Source organism: Rhincodon typus, chromosome 3 (assembly GCF_021869965.1).
Source record: "Rhincodon typus isolate 14 chromosome 3, sRhiTyp1.1, whole genome shotgun sequence".
Lineage (NCBI taxonomy): Eukaryota > Metazoa > Chordata > Chondrichthyes > Orectolobiformes > Rhincodontidae > Rhincodon > Rhincodon typus.
The window spans coordinates 36753684-36777558 of NC_063334.1; the positions used below are offsets into that span (position 1 = coordinate 36753684).

At 41.8% G+C, this 23875-nt stretch overlaps 1 protein-coding gene across 1 annotated transcript in view; it reads left to right on the forward strand.

Moving 5' to 3' along the window:
* Positions 1 to 23875, forward strand: part of chrna8 (cholinergic receptor, nicotinic, alpha 8) — a 148059-nt gene that overhangs the window by 104517 nt on the left and 19667 nt on the right. The window contains exons 7-8 of the mRNA XM_048620319.1: positions 5202 to 5396; positions 7891 to 7977. Coding sequence (XP_048476276.1) covers positions 5202 to 5396; positions 7891 to 7977 — 282 coding nt within the window. The remainder of the gene's footprint in view (positions 1 to 5201; positions 5397 to 7890; positions 7978 to 23875) is intronic.

The window sequence follows — 23875 nt, forward strand, 5'->3', positions numbered from 1 at the left end:
GCCATTCGGCCCAACAAGTCCACACTACCCCTCCGAAGAGCATCCCACCCAGACCCATTCCTCTACCCCTGATTTTCCATATCTAACCCACCGAACCTAAACATCCCTGGGCACTATGGGCAATTTAGCATGGCCAATGCACCTAACCTGCACGATTTTGGAGTGTGAGAGGAAACCGGAGCACCCGGAGGAAACCCACGCAGACACAGGGAGAACGTGCAAACTCCACGCAGACAGTCGCCCGAGGCTGGAATCAAACCTGGGTCCCTGGTGCTGTGAGGCAGCAGTGCTAACCACTGAGCCACCGTGCCACCCTTAAAAAATTCTTGTTAAACAACTTTTGAATGACACTGAGTCATCTCAGGTCCAGCCACATGCTAAACTTGCTGCAAAGTAAGTCTTGCTTTCACCAAAATACTGCAGTGTAAATTCAAAACAAAATGGACATTTTTAATTTTACTTTGGCGGCCTAATGAACTGTTCAATAAAGAAAATGTACCATCTTTTTGATATAGTGTTGGGTAAGATCAACGTGTTGGGCTAGGGAGCAGAAACATCTCTTGCCTTGTGTGTAATGAGTTTGCAAAAATAGCAAAGGATTAACATTAAGTGAACTTTTAATTGACAAAATTTCCATAACTGAATAGAAATTACCTCTTATCACTGTGATGTATGGCTTCCTCAGTTGCAGTGAATCATCACTGACTTATGTTCATGCAGAAAAAAATGAATTAAGAGTTTATATATTACATTAGGGATTCAGTGAACTGTGCAATGGAAGATATCCTACGTGATAATGTTCCCAGTCTCAGGCATTCCATTGTAGGACAGTGTTGAGTAGAATATAGATTCTTTCTCACAAAACAAAAGAAAGATGGAGACCAATTCATTGCTCTCATGGTCAAATGTGGTGACAGAGCAGTTGTTTTTCACTACATCATCTCAGTACATAGGATAAGGAGACTAGGGTGAAAGGGGATCATGGCCCAATCTTCTGGCCTCTGGATTATCAAAGAGTAGTGTTCGTTGGCACCCTGTGGAACTCCTGACACATTGACTTCCATGGGAATCGCCTGGGATGTTTGGACTCCCAATTGGTAATTCCCCTGCTCCCAGTTCACTCCATGAAAGGTTTCAACTCTGTGCAAGAGATGGAGCCTTTAGACAGCTACACCATACATAACCAGATAGTTACCCTGCAGACAAGTTGAAACCATGTCTAACTCCTGGGTCACTGTACAATCGACACCCCTCCATCCTCCCAGTCCTGTCCAGTCCTTCATACTGTCTCATTGACTACCCAGGCCCCTAATGAACCCTCTTGACTATTTGACCAAACACCCTACTACTCGCCCCCATCCCTATTACCCTTCTGACCGTGCAGCTACCACCCATGCACCCCAACTCCTCTAACCTGACTTAACTATACTTCCAAGCACCCAACTACTTCCAGTTGGTGAATGGGACTTGATGTGAGTTAGATTATAAACAGCAGATTCTTGGATATAAAGTTTATAGATATTTTGGTGATTTCTATAGGGTTCAGTTGATTCACTACAGCAGTTTCATGGTCAGGCAACAAGTTTAAAAACTTACTTTTCAAAACTTAAAAATTACAGTCACATTGCCACTCCCCTCCATTAGTATGGAGTTCTGCACTTCTAGCTGAGAATTTTGACCTTGGCTCCTTCAAGAATGTGGAACTAGCTGAAATCATTACCCCATTCTACAGAAGTCACTGTGCTATGATCTGAGATTTCAATGTCCAGCAGTACATTGTTTTGAAATGGTAAATATGTAAGTGAGGGGTTAGATTGCTACATGAGTAGGATGCTGCTTAAGAATGCTACCAGGTTCCCAAGTGGGTAGGTTGCAAGTTAAGCATGTTGACATGACGCCAGGAAAGTGATGGAATGCTTGAGATAGGTCTGGGAGGATGGGGGTGAGTATGAAGGCTGGCAGTGGCAGTGGCAGGGGGATGGTAATGTTAGGTCCTGGGGGATCAAGCTTTGAGTGGGAGGAGGGTGTCACATCTGGGGTGGGATGGAATAATTTTTGGTTGAGGGTGGTGATTGTCTGGGGTTTGCGGGATCTCGTGGAGGAGTGTGTATACGGGGACGGTGGTGTGGTTGCAGAGTACCCAGGAATTCAACTAGATTTTTAATCGTCTAACATTTCCTGAGTAACTATTAATTTGATGAAAGTGGACCTATCTAAATTCTTCAAATTTAATAGATTCTTTCAGAGAGTTCCAGACGCAAGCGGATTGACTATCAGAATCTTCAATTTCCTAGATAATTCCCACAGTGTGCGGCATCTGGGATTCCACATGGTCCCTATGCCCAACTGCACCACTCTGTGGTGCACCAATGACTACCTGGCTAGCAGATTATTTGGATCAATGTTTTAACAGTGACATAACTAATGATTTGAATTAGTTTTGAATTTCAGTTGTGGACTTCGATTTACATAGCACCCAATAACAGTAGCTTTATCAACTTATCCTTTTACTTTTAAAGGTTTGTTTTTCTGTTACTGCTTTTAAACCTGTCTCACAAAACATTGCTGATTATGGATTGGTTATCAAGGCTAACATTAAGGACTAATCATGGAAGCTAATTTGGTCGGCAGACCTAAAGAGCCCGTCAATGGGAAAATCATCTCAAGTTTGGTTTTCATTGCCCGGATGTATGAACTGTCTATAGATCCAGAGAGAAAAGTTTTCTGTCTCAGAAAAATATCCAATTTGACACAAATCTTAATTACCTCAAGTGAACTCTAATGAGATGACTTGAGGAGGCTTGCATCTCTAAGGGCTTGTATCGATCCAGAAATCAGTACTCCAGTCACCTTCCTGATTCAGTGTAAAACTGTCAAACAGCGCATGCATGATCTGAAAATACAACAACAAGCGATGGCAGTTGCGTTGTCTCAAGTACCTGACCGGCGTTCCATTGATTTAAGCCCCTGGGAAGACTGTCTGTCTCTGCAATCTAAACTCATTTAGCACAGGGCTGGTCTAGGACTACTTGATGCAATCTTTAATAATTTAACAAGTCACCTGAAGGTTGTTGGGCAGGGGTCAAATATGGATAGTTTCCACTCCTCTGGTCAGTTGTGATTCAGTTGACAGTCCTCATGGCTCCAAGCCAGAAGGCTGTAAACTCACATCTGAATAGTGAGTTGAGTCCTTAAAGCTAAACTGACACTCCAATGCAGTATTAAGGGTGTGCTATGCTGTCTTTTAGATGTAGTGTTCAGTCAAGGCCCCATCTGCCCACTTAGGTGGATGTCAAAATTCCGTGACATTTTTGAAGAAGAGCATGAGAGTTCACCCTGGCCATTTCTCAATCACTCAATCAACGTCACTAAAACATGCTCATTATTGCATTGCTGTTTGTGGAATCTTGCTGTGAGCAGGTTAACTATCGCATTTCCTGCATTACATTTAGTGCGATTTAAAAAGGTATTTGGTCGCAAGGTGCAATGGGGTGCCCTGAGGCTGTGAAAGATGCTATATAAATGCAATTCTTCCTCCCTTTTTTGGTAGAAGTAAACTGGTTGCTATATGATGGTTACAACAAGGAGACAGATAGCCGAATCAAATCAGTCTCCCTATGCCTGTATTTGCAACACAGTGAAATTGAAACACTCAAAAAAACCTCCAAAATTGATCCCAATGGTATTCCTTACCAGAGTTTTGAATAGCCAGGCTTTGTGAATAATTAATACTAGACACCAGATTTATAGCTTAAACTAAAGATTTAAACAATTTATTAATAATTTATAGCTTTCACAGAATAAAGTTAAACCACAGGGTAATTTAGTTAATGTCTAAGATTTAAATCCTGTCCTCTTTTAATTCTCATCCTACTCTTTCACAAAGGCAAACAGATAAACAGATAGTTAAGGGATAAATCCCGAAGGGAAAATTAAATAAGACAGAACTGGCCAAGTTCACTTAAGCAGATTCCACGATCTGTGACATCACTGGGACGTAGAATTATGCCTTGTTTGGTTTCTGATGACACTGATGCATGTAAATATCTACCAGTAAACTCCAAGGAACATTCATTTATAATATAACTCTTCCAACTGAGATTCTACTCTCCAAATGTTCAATAGGTTGATAATGAGAGGACAACCAGAGAGCAATCAGACCTCTGTCCTGTAACTTTCACAGGCACAATCCTTCTAAACCAAACACAGTCCAAAACCCAATTCAAACTCTGGCCTTTCCCTGCCACACTGGCCACCTTTCCACAAAGTCCCAGTTAACCTTCAACATCTGCCATCTGCTTGAGCATGTGGCCTGCCTGGAGCCAAAGCAGCTGTAGAGCACTTTTGACAAGAATCAAATTACAATTAACTTCTAGACCTGATGTCATAAACAAACAACATTTGTTTGTTTGTTTTTACAAAAAAACAAGCTGCTGGTCATATACCACAGATCACCTTCAACTCTCAGCTCACACTTCACAGCTCCAGAACGAAACTGATTTAAAAAAATGAAAAATCAGCAAGGGTTCAAACAATGATCAATGTTTAGTATCAACATCCACCATGGAACTTCACAGTATGGGTTTCTCACTGCTTTTATTCCCTGTGAACAGTCAATATCTGATGAATTTAATATAATTTGACGAATTAAATAGATTAGTTTTTCAGAACTTATCACAGGAAATGGGAGTGTTTTGAGAGGGAGAAAAGAACTATTTATTCAAATCTAACTCATTGGTGGTAATTTTGACGCAATGCAATAGTGTTAAAAAATGGTGGTAGTGAATTAGAGATAGCAAGAACTACAGATGCTGGAGTCGGAAATAACACAGTGTGGGTCTGGAGGAATACAGCAGGCCAGGCAGCATCAGAGGAGCAGGAAAGTTGACGTTTCAGGTTTCTGAAGAAGAGTCCCAACCCGAAACGTCAACTTTGCTGCCTGGCCTGCTGTGTTCCTCTAACTCCACACTGTGTTATGGTTGTGAATTAGCAGCTCACTTAACATTTCTCCCCATTTTCATTACCACTGTGATCCACGGAGAGAAACGAGGGAGACAAATGGGCAGCCAATTCACTGTCATCCCTTTAATACTATTGCACACCTCAAAATAATGCACCTCTCTCCCACTGTCCAATGGTAAAACGAGTTCGAGTTATATGCTTAGTAAAAGCACAATATGCCTGCACTTGCTCTGTTGCAGGAGTACCAGGAAAAAGGAATGAGATCCATTATGATTGCTGTGATGAGCCCTATCCAGATGTGACCTACACTGTGCTGATACGCAGACGGACTCTCTATTATGGACTAAACTTGCTGATTCCATGTGTCTTAATATCTGGACTGGCACTCCTTGTATTCCTGTTACCAGCTGATTCTGGAGAGAAGATTTCATTAGGTAAGTCTAAATTAATTAATACCTACCCTTTTCATTGGTGATGGAGGTACTGGGACCGCATATGGAACTTGCGTTGTCAAAAAAGAAAATGGAAGACCTTCAGAACCTGATTCAGAAAGGTATATATTATAAATAATTCCATTATACTGTGCGGTAAACATTTTTAAAATAATTTTTGTTCTGAATTTTGCAATTTACTGATGTGATTGTAGTCGGTGTTGCTGTCATGGTGTAGGTGAGTAGAAGCATCAGCACCTGTGGGAATATGGGCAGCTAAGATCAAAAGTAAAAAACACAATTTACAGCTCTCTCGATTTCTAACTGATCCATGAGAAAATTGCCCGAGGATAAATAGGATTAGAGAGTTGAACACATGGCTCAAAGATTGGTATGGGAGAAATAGATTACAATTCACAGGGCATTGACAACACTGCTGGGAAAAGAGGAAACTGTAACGCTGGCATAGCTTTCACTTGAATGGCACTTGCACAAGTGTCCTGGCAAATTGTGTGTCTAGGGCTATTGAAGGGGTTTCAAATTCAATAGCAGCAGGGTATAGAGTTTGTGAAGTATTCACATCTGAGATTTAGAAGGCTTGCTAGAAAGAACAAAGCAGCAGTGCAGGATAAAGTTACAGGGAAAGATAACAAGCATGTGACAGGAAGGGACAGAGCAGCCAAATGTAAGAGTGCACCAGAAAGTAATGACAGATTTGAGAAAAATAACAGTGTTCCAGCTTCTTCATTTGAATATGCGAAGATGCTGGCACAGTCGTGAAGTTACTGAACTAGTAATCTGGATGCTCAGGTTAATGCCTTGGGGACATCAGTTCAAATTCTGACATGGTTTCAAGGCCCATTGAAACCAGATAAAATCAAGTGCCATTTGAGCACTTAAATGCCCATTGTCAGGCATTCCCTGCATTTGAGGACACAAGTGGTGCAAGTCTTGCCTGCCAACTAATCAGATGCAGGCAGCAGTGTGATTCTGTGTATGTCAGTGGGAGTACTGACACCCCACCAGAGGCTGAGGATTACTGTGGTTCAATAGACCAAATGGGAATGAAGCATGGTTGGTGTTCTTATGGGGGTTGCAGAGAAAGGACAGTAGATAGGACTTGGTGTTTTGTAGTCGCATTTGATGGCAATACAGAGATAGGTAGTTAGGAACGTAAGTTGTAATAAGGATACAAAGATGTAAAAGTTTAAATGCATGGAGAAGATCTTTGCAGATGGGTGTATAATGTAGAAGAAGTGAAGTTTTCCATTTTGGTTGGAAACATAGGAAAATCAGAACATTATTTAAATGCAGAGAGACTTCAGATTAGTGGATCAAAGGGATCTGGGTGTCCTCATAAATTATGAAAGATTAGCAGGTAGGTGCAGAAAATAATTAGGTAACTGGAATATTAATGTTTATTCCAAGCCAAGAGTGAAAAATAGCAGGGAAATGTTGTTACAACTGTACAAGGTATTGTTGAATTTCATTTTAAGTACTGTGCACAGTTTTGGCTCCTTTTTAAAGAGGAATATGTTCCTATTCTAGGTTTGATCCCCATTCCTGCTGGGTGGAATTGGGACTGACCTCCTTACCCTAACCTGAGGCTGGTGGTACTGACAGTTAGACCTGCCTTTGGGCAGAGAGCATGAAAAGACATCAGACATGGCTTTCTGAAAAGGAAACTTTGTTTGACAAAGTTGAGTTTTTTTGAGGATGTGACAAGTGGGATTCTGTACTCTGCAGGAACAGTGTACCTCGATTTCCAAAAGATATTTGTTTAAAGTGTTTGTATTGAAAAGTGGCAGAATCCTTGGAGTGTTTAACAAAATAGACGTAGAGAAGATGTTTCCTTCTGAAGGGGGGGGGGGTGGGGGGCACAGATTTGAAACATGGAGTTTCCTTTTAAGACAAAAGTGAGAATTTTCTTTCTCTCAGAAGGTTGCTAGTCTTTGGAATTATCTTTTGCAACAAGCATTGGAGTTTAAGTTATTAAATATATTCAAGGTTGAGTTAAATGGAGTTTAGGTCATTTAACTGCTGCGTGCCTATGTAGCAGAGAACCCAGGTTATCACATTCTCAAAGAATGCATGGCTTTTTCAGACACAACGTTTCCTTTTCAAAACACCGCATTTGATGTCTTCTCACATTCTCTTAGTGCCATGGCCCTCCCTACAGGGTAGCACAATTAGGGCATGGTGAGTCAAAGATTGTGAGAGGCTGGCAGGGAACCAAAGTTAATGCCACAATGAGAATAATTTTCATCTTCTTGAATGGTGGAGTAGTCTTGAGGACCAACTGACCTTGATCCTGCTCCAGTTTCTCAGGTTCCTATGTTCCAAACCTATCTCCTCCAGCCAAAGTGGCACTGAGCATTGTAGTGGTTTTGATTTTAGCTGTCAAAGTAAAGTATTACTGCTATTTTTGTTTTAATTGAACTGCATAAGTTGCAAATCTTACACGACTTCACCTTGCCACTTCTTTTCCGACCTACAGGAATCACTGTGCTCTTGTCCTTAACGGTATTTATGCTGCTTGTAGCTGAAATAATGCCAGCAACATCTGACTCTGTCCCATTGATTGGTGAGTGTATTCACACTTAACAATATCTGTACTGCACTGCTAAGTAAAATAATGTATAATTTGTCAATTTAGTTAAGTAGATTGCAAAAACAATGGATTGTGAGTTCCCTATCAAAATTAATATGGTTTAAAAAAATGGAAAATTAAAACTATTTGAACTCAAACCTGGGTTTAAGTGCAGTAACGTAAAAAGCGAAACACAGGATTTCACATGTAGTGGCATACCTTGTGATGATATCGCACACTTTTAGTACTTGTACATGAATTGCTTTTTGTGTGAGAACTGGATCATTTCATCTGTGCCATTCTTGAAGGGTTTAGCTTCCATTTTCTAAAATGATGCAATTCCAGCAAGAATTCCACTACTTGGACCAAAGATCCTCCACAAATGAAATCATCCAAATAAGCATTGCAAGATTAAAAAAGAAGAAATGCGAACATATGAGGAGGGATTGGAAATAAATAGTTGTATTTCCAGGCATTGAAGTGAACCATTTGTGTCAGAATGCCAATGAGATGTGCTATGGGAGAGTCCTGGAGGGCCATTGTGGCACAGTATTAACTCTGAGCCAGGAGGCCTTGTTTCAAATTGTACTTGCTCCAGAGGTGTGTCATAATATCTCTGAACAGGTTGATTTTTAAAGTACCTAGAATGAGTCTTAGTCAACCTGAATTGACCTTGACAAACTGCTCGTCAAGGTTAAAATAAAAGTGTAAGCCTTTGATGTTAGAAATGTTTATAAGACATTTGACTGTACTTGCCATGCTATATTCTGAGATTTCTTTAATCCTAGAATTGTGACTTTCATTTGGTTTGGGGATCTCCAGCTCTTATTAACCATTACCATTCACTGCAACAAGAGGAATGCGTTCAAGCCTTTTCCTGTTTTCCATATTACCCAGATGTTCTTAGCTTTTCATTGCTCTCTCCATGTCAACACCTCGGCCCTCAGAGTCAGGTTGCTGGCTAAGCCAAAATCCTTTCCTCTGGTTGTACAAATTCTCGTGATTGTTTGAAATTTGATATTCTTGCATTCTTGCATTTGGCCTGATGAATGCAATACAGAAATCTTTGCCAACCTGCATCTCTTTTCAGAAATAAACCATTTCTGCTGTGTACTGGCATGCGTATGCATGTAATACGATGGAGGAACACCAAGAAAGTGAAGGGATAGATATGTCGCGGGATTCACAGTGTTCCCACCGGCAAAGCTAAAAATACCCGGAGTGTACCTTGTCACTGCACAGCGCAATAAAGTAACATAGTTCAAGTAGAGGAAAAGTTACATATGAAGAAGATTGCTTCGTTATGAATGAAATGTGTTGATTGGGAATTTGTTTACCAAAGGTGACAAACATCAAGCTTGGAATGCCGACGAGGCATTTTGAAGCTTAAGGTAGTCATTAATCCCAAACTCAGGATCTCAATACGCTGGTCATTGGAGTTTCATTGGAAATAAAGCCCTTTTTGATACAACACAATTGACACAACACAACACAACCTCAGAAAGAGATACACATATGTAAAATTGGGGAAATAAAATATTTTATGGGATAATGCAAATAACTGGAATTCCTTAGGTCTCCAGCCACTAAACATAAATGCATTTCCCAAGTGGTATTTCCTATCAGAATTCCTACTCCCTCAGGCATACTCAAGGTCATTATGGGGTCAAGTGATTTACAAATATCAGGCATCTCCATCTCAAGGTTGGTGTACCTTTGGTACCAACGACAAGAGGGGATGAGTAAAACAATGCTGATTAGCCACTTTGAGGCCCATTTCTTTTTTCCTCCTTTTGCATGTAGAGGTGCATGAGAAAGACAAAGCACATAGTCACAGAGTTGTACAGCACGGAAACAGATGCTTTGGTCGAATTCCTCCACGCTGACCAGATATTCTACATTAATCTAGTCATGGTTGTTGAGGTTGGTTGGCTCGCCGAGCTGGTTTGTTGTTCTGCAGACGTTTCGTTACCGTGCTTGGTAACATCCTCAGTGCAGCCTCTGATGAAGCGTTGGTGTGTTTTCCCGCCTGGTTTTTAAACTCTGGGGTCCGTTACGATGGATTGCCTCACTTCCGGGTTTCCTCTGTAGTGGAATGTATATGGGGTCGAGTTCAATGTGTTTATTAATAGCATGCTTCGTGGAGTGCCATGCTTCCAGCTAACCACACTTACCCATAAAAACGACAACAACAGAACTGACATATGGATAAGGAACCTCTCCGACAGGAAACTGACAGACGCGGAAAAAGCCGTTCTCACCCGGGGATTGAACTACAATTACAAGGACGCCAACAAAACGGAATGGCTAGCTACACTGGAAGCCACACTCAAGACCAACAATATCAACAAAGAAACACAACAAACTATAAGACAGACAGTAGTCCCGACAATAACCAGAAAGAGAGAACTCAACACCCTCAACACACGGGAAAGACCAGCCCTGGACAGATTAAAGAAGGACAAGAACATCACTATACTACCTGCAGACAAAGGATGCATGACAGTGATAATGAATAAAAAGGACTACATCTCCAAAGCACAAGCACTGCTCGCCAACGAGAACACGTACCGACCAGTACAAACTGACCCGACACCACAACTAGGCAACTAAATCCTATACACGCTACAAAGACTTAAACAAACAGGACAGATCAACAAAACAGACTTCTTAAGAATGAAACCCGAAGGAACCAACACACCCCAATTCTACGGCCTCCCTAAAGTGCACAAGCCGGAAGTCCCCCTCAGACCCATAGTCTCCCTACCAGGCACTCCATCGCACAGATTAGCCAGAGAACTACAAAGAAGACTCAAGCACCTAGTCAACAAATCACCCCACTCCATCCACTCAGCCCAAGAATTCCTCAACTCCATCAAAGACATAAAGATAGAGGACGAAGAGACCATGATATTGTTTGATGTCACCGTCCTATTCACGTCAAGAGACACACCACTAGCAAGGGAAGCAATGACAACATTACTTGAACAAGAACACAACTCCAGTGAAACCATCTCCAAGGACAACATGCTTAAACTACTGGACCTATGCCTGACCACCCACTTCACCTTCAACGGCCAAACATACGAGCAAATCAACGGGACACCCATGGGATCGCCTATCTCCAGACTCATAGCAGAAGCAGTGATGCAGAGACTGGAAAGGACTTCCGCAAATCCAACCTAAACTATGGATACGCTACGTAGACGACACCTTTGTCATCATTAAACGGACCAAACTAGAAGAGACACACAAACTCATAAACAACACCCTCACCGGAATAAAATTCACCAGAGAGGAGAAGAAGAACAAACAACTCCCATTCCTGGACGTCATGGTAGAGCGCAAGACAAATGGGGAACTGCAAACGAAAGTACACCGAAAAGCCACACACACAGACCAGGTATTGAACTTCAATAGTAACCATCCCAACACACAGAAACGAAGCTGCGTGCGAACACTATTTAAAAGGGCAACAACACATTGCAGCAACATAGAACTACGCCAAGAGGAGGACGAATACCTCTTCCAAGTGTTCAAGGATAATGGATATCCAAAGAACTGGGTCAGGAGATGCCTATGGGAACAGCATCAGAAAGATTCTACACGCCCCAACACACTCATCACACCACCCTACATCAGGAACATGTCAGAACTCACCACAAGACTTCTATGACCGCTGGGCATCAGAGTGGCACACAAGCCCACATCAACCCTACGACAAGTGCTCACCCAAACTAAAGACCCACTCCCGGCCATGGACAGGACCAATGTCATCTACAAGATCCCGTGCAGAGACTGCGAGAAACACTACATCGGACAAACAGGAAGGAAACTAACAACAAGAGTACATGAACATCAACTGGCTACAAAAAGACACGACCAATACTCACTCATCTCAATCCACATGGACAAGGAGAACCACGACTTCGACTGGGACAACACCAAGATCCTGGGACAGGCTAGGCAGAGACAAGCACGAGAATTCCTGGAAGCATGGCACTCCACGAAGCATGCTATTAATAAACACATTGAACTCGACCCCATATACATTCCACTATGGAGGAAACCCGGAAGTGAGGCAATCTATCGCAACGGACCCCAGAGTTTAAAAACCAAGTGGGAAAACACACCAACGCTTCATCAGAGGATGTTACCAAGCACGGTAATGAAACGTCTGCGGAACAAGAAACCAGCTCGGCGAGCCAACCAACCTCAACACCCACAACCCGAGTTACAGATCTACTCCAAAACCCTAGTGATGATTGCATGTAAATTTTTTGTAGCTCTTTTTTCCTTTTGAGAGGCTGAAGCCAGAGGCTCTAGCTTGAGGAGTCCCTCTCCACATAATTCATGCATAACTGATTAGGAAACTCTTCTGCTCATACCACCCCTCATAGAAATGTTGGAAGGATTTACAGATTGCTTATAAACTTGCTTGGTTATGTTTTGAAGACTCCTTCCGTGATCATCAATAGCTAGGTGGCACTGAAACCACAGTGTCTCAAGCCCAAAATCTGGGAGTCTATGTACTGTATATATCAAGACATCCCTGGATCATCGATTGTGTGTTTTTCTTTTATTCCTGTGCAACTAGGCAGTTGATTGTATTTATATTGGATCTAGAGCGGAACAGAGACCTGGATTCTCTCATGGGGCTCAATGAGAGAAGGATCAGAACCTGGACAAATTTCCAATAGGCTTTCTTTAATTGCAACTAGCAAGGCTCTCAACAAGCTTAATTGGCAATTAACCTCATGGGCGTGGGTTACAATGCTCGTCCCAAACCATCATCCACAGATATGGCCAGCGCTGAAAATGACATCAGGAAACAAACATGCCCATCAATATTAGCAGTCTCTATGCCCTTTGTTTCGTTCCTGGTGGAAGCTGAAAGTTTAGCCCTTAATATTTCTCAATTCCATGGAAATGGTGGTCAGACCTATTATACCAGATATCTGCTGCCATCTCCCTATGGGACCAAGGATTTTCACACCAGAAACATTTTGACTAAGGCAGATGTAGGAAAACTGAATTAAATGATTGATTCTTAGATTCATCTTAAATGATGAAAAAGTGCTTCCTAATGCACGAGATGTGCTGTAGAAATTCACCAAGGCTCCTCAGGCAACACCTCCCAAACCTATGGCCACTATTGTCTAACAGGACAAGGGCAACAAATACAAGGAAACACCATCAACTGCAAGATCTCCTCCAAGATACTTATCCTGATTTGGAAATATATCACCATTCATTCACCGTTACTAGGTGAAAATCCTGGAGCATCCTCCCTAATTGTATTGTGGGTACTGGACTGTATTGTTTCAAGAAGCCATCTCTGTTAAGTGACGGAACATAAACGTTGGCTTAGCCTGTAACATCTGTGTCCCATGAATGAATTTTTTAAAAAAACTATGAATAAAAGGTTTTGGTAGGGCAAGTGAGAATCAGAGGTCTTGCATTTATAGAGAAATTTTTCAACCACAGAACTTTACAGCCAATTAAGTAATTTTTGAAGTGTATTCACTGTTGTAATGTAGGAAGCCACATGGTAGCCACATTGCAGATAGCAAAAATGTACAAACAACACTGTGATAATGTCAGGGTTTCACCCCTTAATATTATAAAGAGTTGACAGGGGATGTAGCCTGCAGATAATGCCTGTCTCACTGCCTATTAAATTATCAATGGAGCATTAATTATCTAAGAATGAGATTTTGACTCACTTGGGGAGAGCATCCCACCTTGGAGAGATTCTAGCCAAACAGATGCCCAGCAGCACTTTTTTAAAAATTCTTTTTTGATGGAATGCGTGCATCATTGACAAGATTAGTATTTTTTGTCCATCCTTAATCATCCTTGAACTGATGGTTTGCAAGGCCATTTCAGAGAGCATTTATGTGTCAGTCACGTTTCTGTGGTTCTTAAGACCACAGCAGGTCACCATTACTGAGGGTAGCTTTCAGTTTCAAATCTTGTTGTTTGAATTTAAATTCTACCAGCTACCATTGTGGAACATCACCACCTGTGGGTCAGGCAGTATTAGCCAAGTTCCCCGCTTCAACCCCCACATATCCTAATTTGCAACTATATCACTTTTCAATCATTGTTTCTGGGTCATAACCCAGGCGCTCCGTCCCTGACACGATGTGCGTGTATCTATAATACCCACACTGCAGTGATTTAAAAGGTGGCTCACCGTCATCTTCTCAAGTGGGAATGGGCAATAAATGCTGGTGTAGCTAATGAAGCCCAAATCCTGTGAAAGTATTTTGAACAGCAGAAAGAAAATGCATTTGTATTGTAGGCAACTGACAGAAGCATTATCCAACAAAATGTGTCACCAGGCCACAGAAACAGATGTTAGGATATACGGAGGTAGATTTTATAAATGGTCTTAAAGAATTGTAGAGAAGTTTAAGTAAACCTGCAAGGCTGTCTAACCAGGCAGTGAACCTTCACAGCTCTGCTGTTTAGTTTCAAGTATCTCTTGCATCAAAGTTTGTTCTAAAAAAATAAACAAACAGTGAAATTCACAGCTGACCTTGGAGAAACCTGTGTGGGGACCTCATAGCAGAGAGGCAGCTAAGTAGCTTGTTTTTAAAAAGTGTAATCTTACTGTTTCTGTTATAGTGAGTAGAGGTTGCTTTTTTTTTTATTATATGTTTTATTGAGATACGTCTCTTGATTAAACATTAACAATATAAAACACAGGTACCACATTATCCTGGAGCAGTGTTTTTAGAGCAGTAAGACCGTGCTATTTACTGGGTCTGTAGATTGTTAAGGTGCAAAGATTGCCTTTAGCGTAGTGATGTGTTTTTGCTGTCAGATGTGGGACTCAGGGAGATGCTGAGACAAAAGATCACTCTGAGTCTGGTACAGTTGGGCAAAGGAGTGAGTCAAACAGCCAGGGCAGGCAGGAACAAAGCAGAGAATGAGGTAGGACTGATAAATTAAACTGTATTTATTTCAATGATGTGCAGGTGTCGGTGTTGGATTGGGGTGGACAAAGTCAGAAGTCACACAACACCAGGCCAACAGGCCAACAGATTTATTTGAAATCACAACCTTTCAGAGCATAGCCCCTTCATCTGACGAGTCGGACTATAACTTGGTGTAATGTGACATTTATTTCAAGCAAGAGGCCTAACAAGTAAAGCAGATGAACTCAGGGTATAGTTGGGAACATGGGACTGGGAGGGATATCATAGTGATTACAGAGACATGGCTCAGGGATGGACAGGACTGGCAGCCTAATGTTACAGGGTATGGATGCTAAAGGAAGGATAGAAAAGGGGGGAAGAGGGAAGGGGTTGTGTGGTGTTTTTGATTAGAGATAACATTGCAGCTTACTTAGGAAAGATATTCCTGGGAGTATATCCATTGGGTGGAACTGAGAAATAAGAAAGGGATGATCACCTTATTGAGATTGTACTATACACCCCACAGTGGTCAGTGGGAAATTGAGAAGCAAATTTGTAAGATATCAGTTATCTGGAAGAATAATAGGATGGTAATGGTAGGGGATTTTAACTTTCCAAACATAGGCTGGGACTGCCATAGTGTCAAGGGCTTGCATGGAGAGGAATTTGTTAAGTGTGTGCAAGAAAATTTTCTGATTCAGTATGTAGATGTACCTACTAGAGAAGGAACAAAACTTGAATTCTTAGGAAATAAGGCAGGGCAGGTATCTGAGGTGTCAGTGGGGGAGCACTTTGGGGCCAGTGACCATAATTCTATTAGTTTTAAAATAGTGATGGAAAGGGATAGACCAGATCTAAAAGTTAAAGTTCTAAATTGGAAGAAGGCAGGTTTTGACGGTATTAGGCAAATTGGAGGTGTAGAGGACAGCAAAGAAGGTTACCACGACCAGATGGGCCAATGGACCGAGGAGTGGCAGATGGAGTTTAATTTATAATAAATGTGAGGTCCTGCATTTTGGAAAGGCAAATCAAGGCAGGACTTATACAATTAATGGTAAGGTCCTGGGGAGTGTTGCTGAACAAAGAGACCTTGGAGTGCAGGTTCATAATTCCTTGAAAGTGGAGCCACAATCAGAAAGGATAGTAAAGAAAGCATTTTGTATGATTGCCTTTATTGTTCGATTCATTGAGTATAGGAGCTGGGAGGTCATGCTGAGGCTGTACAGCATATTGGTTAGGCCACTTTTGGAATGCTGCATTCAATTCTGATCTCCCTGCTATAGAAAGGATGTTGTGAAACTTGAAAGGGTGCAGAAAAGATTTACAAGAGTGTTGCCAGGGTTGGAGGGTTTGAATTATTCGGAGAGGTTGAATAGGGTGGGGTTATTTTCCCTGGAGCATCAGAGTCTGAGGGTGATCTTATAGAGGTTTATAAGATCATGAGGAGCATGGATAGGATGAATAGCCAAGGTCTTTTCCCTGGGATGGAGAAGTCCATAACTAGAAGGCATAAATTTGAGGTGGAAGGGGAAAGATTTTAAAGGGACCTAAGGGACAACTTTTTCACAAAGAGGGTGATACGTGTATGGAATGAGCTGCCAGTAGAAGTGGTTTAAAACTAATTGAAGTGGTTGGAGCTAACTATTAGAATGTAGAGAGTTCAGATAAAGGGCCATTTTCAGGATGGCAACCTGTAACCAGTGGAGTGCCACAGGGATTATTCACAATATATATTAATGACTTGGTTGACTACTCCTTCATAACAGTTATTAACATTTAAACAATAGTCTTCAGAGAGTTGAGCATTTATTTATCAACAGAACTGCAAATACTTAAAGGAGCATCTTATAAAAGAGGCACAGCCTTGATAGAAAAGATGGACAAATTGCATTAGCCTTTGAGAAACATGGTTCTGATGGAGTAAGATGAGAATATAATTTCTCAATACTACAACCTCAATGAGTTGTCTGCATTGGAGTGGATTCTCTATTGGAGAATCAGGAGTACATAGCTGCCAGGCCACTTCTGATCTGCTCTTCCTTTAAACCTAGGAACACAGGATCAGAGAACGTACTTCATGGGCTGTTACAGTTGAATGATAGCCAAGGTTTAATTTGGAGTCACTACAATCTGTAAAGCAGAGGACAAATGTTTTGCTATACGAATGGTGCACTGATAAAAGTGCACATTGTAAAACCCAAAATTTAAAGTCTCGCTTTCAATTTCCTGAGTGAAACATTTAGTAATTAGGAAAAGTGAATTTGTAAGAGACTAACTTCAACATGTTACAAAATATACTCCAAAGGAACTGAAATTGGAACTTACATTTCCAGAACACTTTAACACATCTTGGAAACATTTCAAACCAATTCACATTCATTGAATTACAGTTCTGAGGAAGGTTGACTCTGATTTCCCTCCACAGAAGCTGCCAAACCTGCTGAGCTTTTCCAGCAATTTCTGTTTTTTTTTTCTGATTTACAGCATCCACAGTTCTTTCGGTTTTTATATTGAATTATTTTCCTATTACTTGGACAGACACAGTAGCTGTTTGTACGTAGGTTGTTTGTTTTTGGTGATGCTAAAGTTTTTTTTGTAGTAGAAAGAGCTAACTGAAAAGACCATTGAGAGATAAGGACAGTGATTGGGTTCACAATGCTGGCCCACCAGGAGGAACTAAGTAAGAGAGATGCAGCACTTAAACAGATGGTAAAACCTCCAGTGGATACCCAGAGAGTACAGCAACTGCTCAAGATCTATAGCAATGTGGGGAAGAGGATGAGGTGGGGTAGGAAGCGGGGAGAGGAGTGTGTGAGAGGTGGCTTCATGTCAGTTAGTCATTTAGGTAGTCACTGTTCCCTTTTACCCACCCCAGTCTGGACCAGACCAAACCCCCTCAAAATATATTAAGAAGATAGTGTAGACCCTAACTTTTTCTTATTTGAAAGGTAAATATAAAACATTGTGTTCCAGACGCAATTCGATTGGTCAAACTACTCAATTATAAGCAAAACACATTTTATTTTTATACTCCAGTTAAAATACGGACAAAATAAAAATAAAAGAATTGACTTAACTGTAACTTTATTCAAATGCTTAACAAAATAACATATATTAACTACTACTAATGAACTGTTCTAATATAGTAACATCCCAAAGGCAAATTTAGTAAAATAGATTGTCTCAAATATAATTCTAGCAGCAGGAAGAGAACCCCAGCTTCTAGCTGTAATAGAGAGAGGAATAAGAGCTTCACATTCAACTTCAAGACCCCAGCAACTGCAGAAAGCTAAAACTAAAAATCCTAGTTCTGTGGGAGTTTGACCCCACCCTTCAGGCTGCTTCTATGTTCCAACTTTCTAAAGAAAAAACAAGGCCTCACAATCTGTTTAACTGCTTGACACCTGTGTTTCAACTTTTCTTTATTAAAAAGAACGGGACAAAATACATCTCTGAAAGCTATAGTATTGTCACACATCTCCATTCCTTGCACTTGTTTTGACCCTGGTGGATTGTGGTGGTGGTTTTTAAGCAGAAGTTCCACAAGCCAACTGGAACCTCTTTGCACTGAGTGACCTTAATAGGCCATTTAATAAACTACTCGCTACTTGTGCTGAGTAATGGTCACACCTCTCGCACTGGTCTCAGAATGAAAATAGCCAGGAGACAGGATCCTAGTGAGGGACAACATGCCGGCAATGTTGAGAAATTGATGGCCCTTTTGTCTCTAATCCAGTCTCAGTAATCACTTAAAAATTCAGCCTGGCAAAACCATTGACATCTGGGAAGGAAACCTTAACCAGGTATGATGTAATTGGTAATTCTTGGACCCAGTATTGCATTTGTGTTTCTCTGGCTAAAATGCATTTGAAGTTTTAGTGGCATACAAAAGCAGGATGAACCTTCCATCCTTACCTGGTCTGAACTGCTTGTAAGTCCAGACCAACTGTAATGTGATTAATTTTTAACTGCCTTCAGATATGGTCAAGTATGGAACTCAGTTCAACTCAGGACAGTTGGAGAAGGGTGATAAATGCTGCCAAATGTATCCACATCCCATGAAAGAGTACATTTTTAAAAATTACTTTGTCACGTACTGTGGCCATTTGTAGGTGATTTTGGCTGGATTTCTTCTCTGGTACCTGGCCAGATCAGTTAGTATAGGAGTAGTGAAATAGGGAAAGTTAAGCAATGAGGCCTAATCCTACATCCCTACCCTCACTCTGACCTGGATGACAATTTATTGCATCCCTTCGCTGCCCTGACACCTTATAAGTTATGTGGTGGGGCAGCTCACCAATTTTCCTAATCATTGCCACCGATAATATCAACTTCAGAGACCAGCAGGCTGTCTAGTGGCAGCTAAACCAATGAGTGCATTGTCAGGATCTTGCAGCCTGGGTAACAGCAGCAATGTCTCTAATGCATTAATTGGAATATCAGGCCCCTCTTCCTTCAGAGAAGTGCCCATTACTCACTTCTTGAAGACTGTGGCTCAGTCTGAGGCATTCAGTAAAAATAAATTTATGTTTTGTTTGGTGGTGCTCTCAGTCCTTTCAGCTGAGTCCCCATCTCTTCTGAAACTGTGAACAGCTGCAGGCTGAAGTGGAGATAATACAGTGGGGCGCTGGAGGAACACTGTGCATTTCTGAACACAAATGCATTTCTGAAGAAGGGTCCTGACCTGCAACGTCAACTTTCCTGTTCCTCTGATGCTGCCTGGCCTGCTATGTTCCTCCAGCTCCACACTGTGTTATCTCTGATTCCAGCATCGGCAGCTCTTACTATCTCAGGCTGAAGAGGACACTAGCAACAGCACATGGACACCCTGTATTGTCCATTCTGTAGCCCCTTTAAGCGAATCCAATGCTTAAGCCAACACAAAAATTGCATCCCTCAAGTCTACCAATAACCCCTGTTGAATGCAGATGTTCACCAATATATCCAGGAAAGCAAGAAGTGTACTATGAAATCTGTTTGGTTGATGTGTCTGAAATGAGTGCACGGTGGCTCAGTGGTTAGCACTGCTGCCTCACAGTGCCAGGAACACGGGGTCGATTCCACCTTCGGACGACTCTGCGTGGAGTTTGCACATTCTCCCCGTGTTTGTGTAGGTTTCCTCCAGATGCTCCATTTTCCTCCCACAGTCCAAAAGTGTGCAGATTAGGTGGATTGGTCATGCGAAATTACCCATAGTGTTCAGGAAGGTGTAGATTAGGTAGGATATAGGGGCATGGGTCTGGGTGGGATGCTCTGAGGGTCGGTGTGGACTTGTTGGGTCAAAGAGCCTGTTTCCATACTGTAGGGATTCTATGATCTATGATTTGCTTTCCCAAAGGACATTGTTGAACAAAATGAATTTTTGCAACAGTTTATGATGCTTTTGCAGTCAGATTTAATTATTGAATGTAAATTCCACCAACTGCCATATTAGGATTTGAACCTATATCCCCACTTTACTACCATCTTTCCATGCACGAGTTCCTGGAAGAGATTACAATTCCCACACTGAAGAAAGAGTGCAAGTATACGTCTGTCAGGGGATTATATTGGCAGCAACGTCTACTTTCTTATGCCAAATCTCCAACTCCTGGCCTGTTTATCTGCCAATAATCATTAATAAAGTTATACATCATTCTGAGTCACCCCCACTTTCGGGAGAAAAGTACAATTGAGGGAAGAAATAAAATGGTATTATCTAACTCAGCTTTCTGAATGAACAGCAGATCTGCAAACCTTGAAAGCCCTGCCCAATTTTTCCGTTAATATAAGACCATAAGATGTAGATGCAGAAGTAGGGCGTTCCACCCATTGAATGTGCTCTGTTAATTAACGAGATTGTGGCTGATCTGATAAGCATTGACTCCACCTTTTCTGCCTTAATCGCATAACTCTCGATTCCCTTAATGATTAAAAATCTGTCTATCACAGCCTTGAATATACTTAAAAACATAGCCCCAATAACCTCATCTGCAGTAAAGAATTCCATAGCTGAGTAGCTTCTGATAGAAGAAATTCCTTCTCGTCTCTGTCTTAACTGAGCAACTCCTTACTCTTAGATTATGCTCCCTGTGCTAGACTTTCCCACAAGAGGAAACAGCCTCTCTGTCTCTACTTTGTCAATTCACCCCCAAACCACCTGGCACCTCAGCTCATCTGGTACCTGTACCCTACACCCAGCTGGCACCCAGACCCATCACTTATCTTACATATTTGCCTTCTGTCAGTAGCTGTCAAAGTGACTTTGGACCTTTAACTCTCAGCAGCTATTGCTGCAAAAAGTGAGCGTGATTTCTGTGACAAACCAGTCTACTGCTCCCTGTGTGGGTTTTTGGACTGCTTCAATGATGAAGACTCTTGCCTCAGAAGCCTGGTTGGAAAACTTCTGCAACAGAAAATACTTTGTCAGAACTTGGTCATAAATAGGGAATCCAACCAAGCTGGGAAGATTTGGTATGTCAAGTCAGAGCATTACTGCAGCACTGTAGGTCATTCAGCCCATCATCTCTCTAGGAAGTAATCATATCCAATCTTATAACTATGTAGCTAAAACCCAATATCCTTTGCACCCTCTCAAGGACCCAACTGGGACCCTATGCGCTTATGAAGGATGGCACATTCACAAACACTGGCCTGTGCCTTAGTAAATTGGATTTCTTTTTGAATGAAGTTGTTGACTTGCTATCTGAGCTGGCTTGTTTTTGTTCAGATGTTTCGTCACTACGCTAGGTGACATCATCAGTGGAGCCTCCGATGAAGCGCTTTTATTCTACTCCGCTGGAAATTTATACTGTCTGGTCCGTTATGGTGTGTACTCTCATTTCCGGTTTTGATCTGTATGGGTTTGTACAAAACCGGAAATGACAGTACTCACCATAACGGACTGGACAGTATAAATTCCAAGCAGAGTAGAATAACATCGCTTCATCGGAGGCTCCACTGATGATGTCACCTAGCATGGCGACGAAACGTCTGAACGAGAACAAGCCAGCTCAGAGAGCAAGTCAACAACCCAAGCTACAATCTTTGCCAAAAATGTTCTTTTTAAATTGTACACAGCAGTCATCAGAAGGCTGGAAAGTAAAGATGCAGTTCATTGGAAATGTTTTACTGAATATTCAATTCTCGGGTATGATGTGTCTTTAAAAACACAAAGTACAGAGCTGTTGCAAATTTTTACGTAGAACAACAATTTGATTTCTTAGACGACTATGTTTTCTTTTAGGTAAACTTTAGAATTTCTCCATCTGAACTTCGCCTTGTTTCTTGATTCATTTAATTGCAATATTGAGTTGGAATATAGTATTTGCATGTAGACTATAGAAGAGTTCAAAATGAACCTGCTGTATTGACTGTAACAAATTAAGTAAGAAATACTGTAGTCCATCTACAAAACCCTCAGGTTTGGGATAATGAAACAGAACTCACAACAAAGAAATAGCATGAACTACAGATGCTGGAGTCAGAGACAACACATCTGGAGGAACACAGCAGGCCAGGCAGCATCAGAGGAGCAGGAAAGTTGACGTTTTGAGTCGGAACCCTTCTTCAGAAATGGGGAAGGGGGAAGGGAACTGGGAAATAAATAGAGAGAGGAGGGGTGGGTCTGGGGAAGATAGGTCTGATGGTAATAGGTGAGTGCAGGTAGGGAGTGGTGGGGATTGGTCAGTGGGATGGGTGGGGTGGATAGGTGGGAGAGAAGATGGACAGGTTGCGTCAAGTCAAGGACGCGAAGATGAGAGGGAGGATTGGACAGAGGATGAGGCTGGGGGTGGGCAGATTTTAAAACCGGTGAATTCTATGTTTAGGCCATAGGGTTGTGGGCTCCTGAGGCGGAATATGAGGTGCTGCTCTTCCAGTTTGCAGGTGGTGTCATTGTGACACTAGAGGAGACCCAGGATGGACATGTCACCCAGGGAGTGGGAGGAGAAGTTAAAATGGTTGGTGACCGGAAGGTGTTGTCGTTTGTCACGTACAGAGCGCAGGTGCTCCACGAAACGGTCTCTGAGTCTCCGCTTGGTCTCACCAATGTAGATGAGGCCACGTCGGGAGCAGCAGATGCAGTAGACCACAGTGGCAGATGTACATGTGAACCTCTGTCTGATGTGAAAGGTTTGTTTTGGTGTCTTGAATGGAGGTGAGGGTGGAGGTGTAGGGGCAGGTGTAGCACTTCCTGCAGTTGCAGGGAATAGTGCCGGGGTGGTGGGGTTAGTGGGGAGTGTGGAGTGGATGAGGGAGTCATGGAGAGAGCGGTCCCTATGAAAGGTAAATAGGGGTGGGGATGGAAATATATCTTTGGTGGTGGGGTTGGATTGTAGGTGGCGGAACTGGCGGAGAATGATATGCTAGATGCGGAGGTTAGGGGGGTGGTATGTGAGGACCAGGGGGATTCTGTCTTTATTTTTGTTGGGGGGAGGATGTGTGAGGGCAGAAGTACGGAAAATGCAAGAAATGCGGTTGAGGGCTGTGTGTCTTGGGAAGATTTCAACATAAGATACCTTCCTTTAACTATTCCAATGCTGTTTAAACAGCATGTTATTCAGAAGTTAAGTTTATATGGCAATGAACTATTAAAGTCTCCATCAGTTTCTGAAAAGTAATTCATTGGAATGATACAGTCTCCAAAAAAAAATAACCTTGCCATGTTTCTTTTTCTAATGATCGTTATTCATGTGGGGATGATTTGAATTACACTACATATATACTTTTGCAAATAGCAGCATCACGACTGCTGTGATGAATTATGGAATTTGGTGTTTTCAAGAAAAAAGTCTGAATGTGTTCATTCAAATTGAGAAAAGGTCAATCAAAAAAATATCTTGTTTTCAACAATGCTTTTTTGTTGGGTGGCCTGATTTTGGAAAGTATATCTGTATAATGGAATCAGAGATAGTAGGAACTGCAGATGCTGGAGAATCCGAGACAACAAGGTGCAGGGCTGGATGAACACAGCAGGCCAAGCAGCA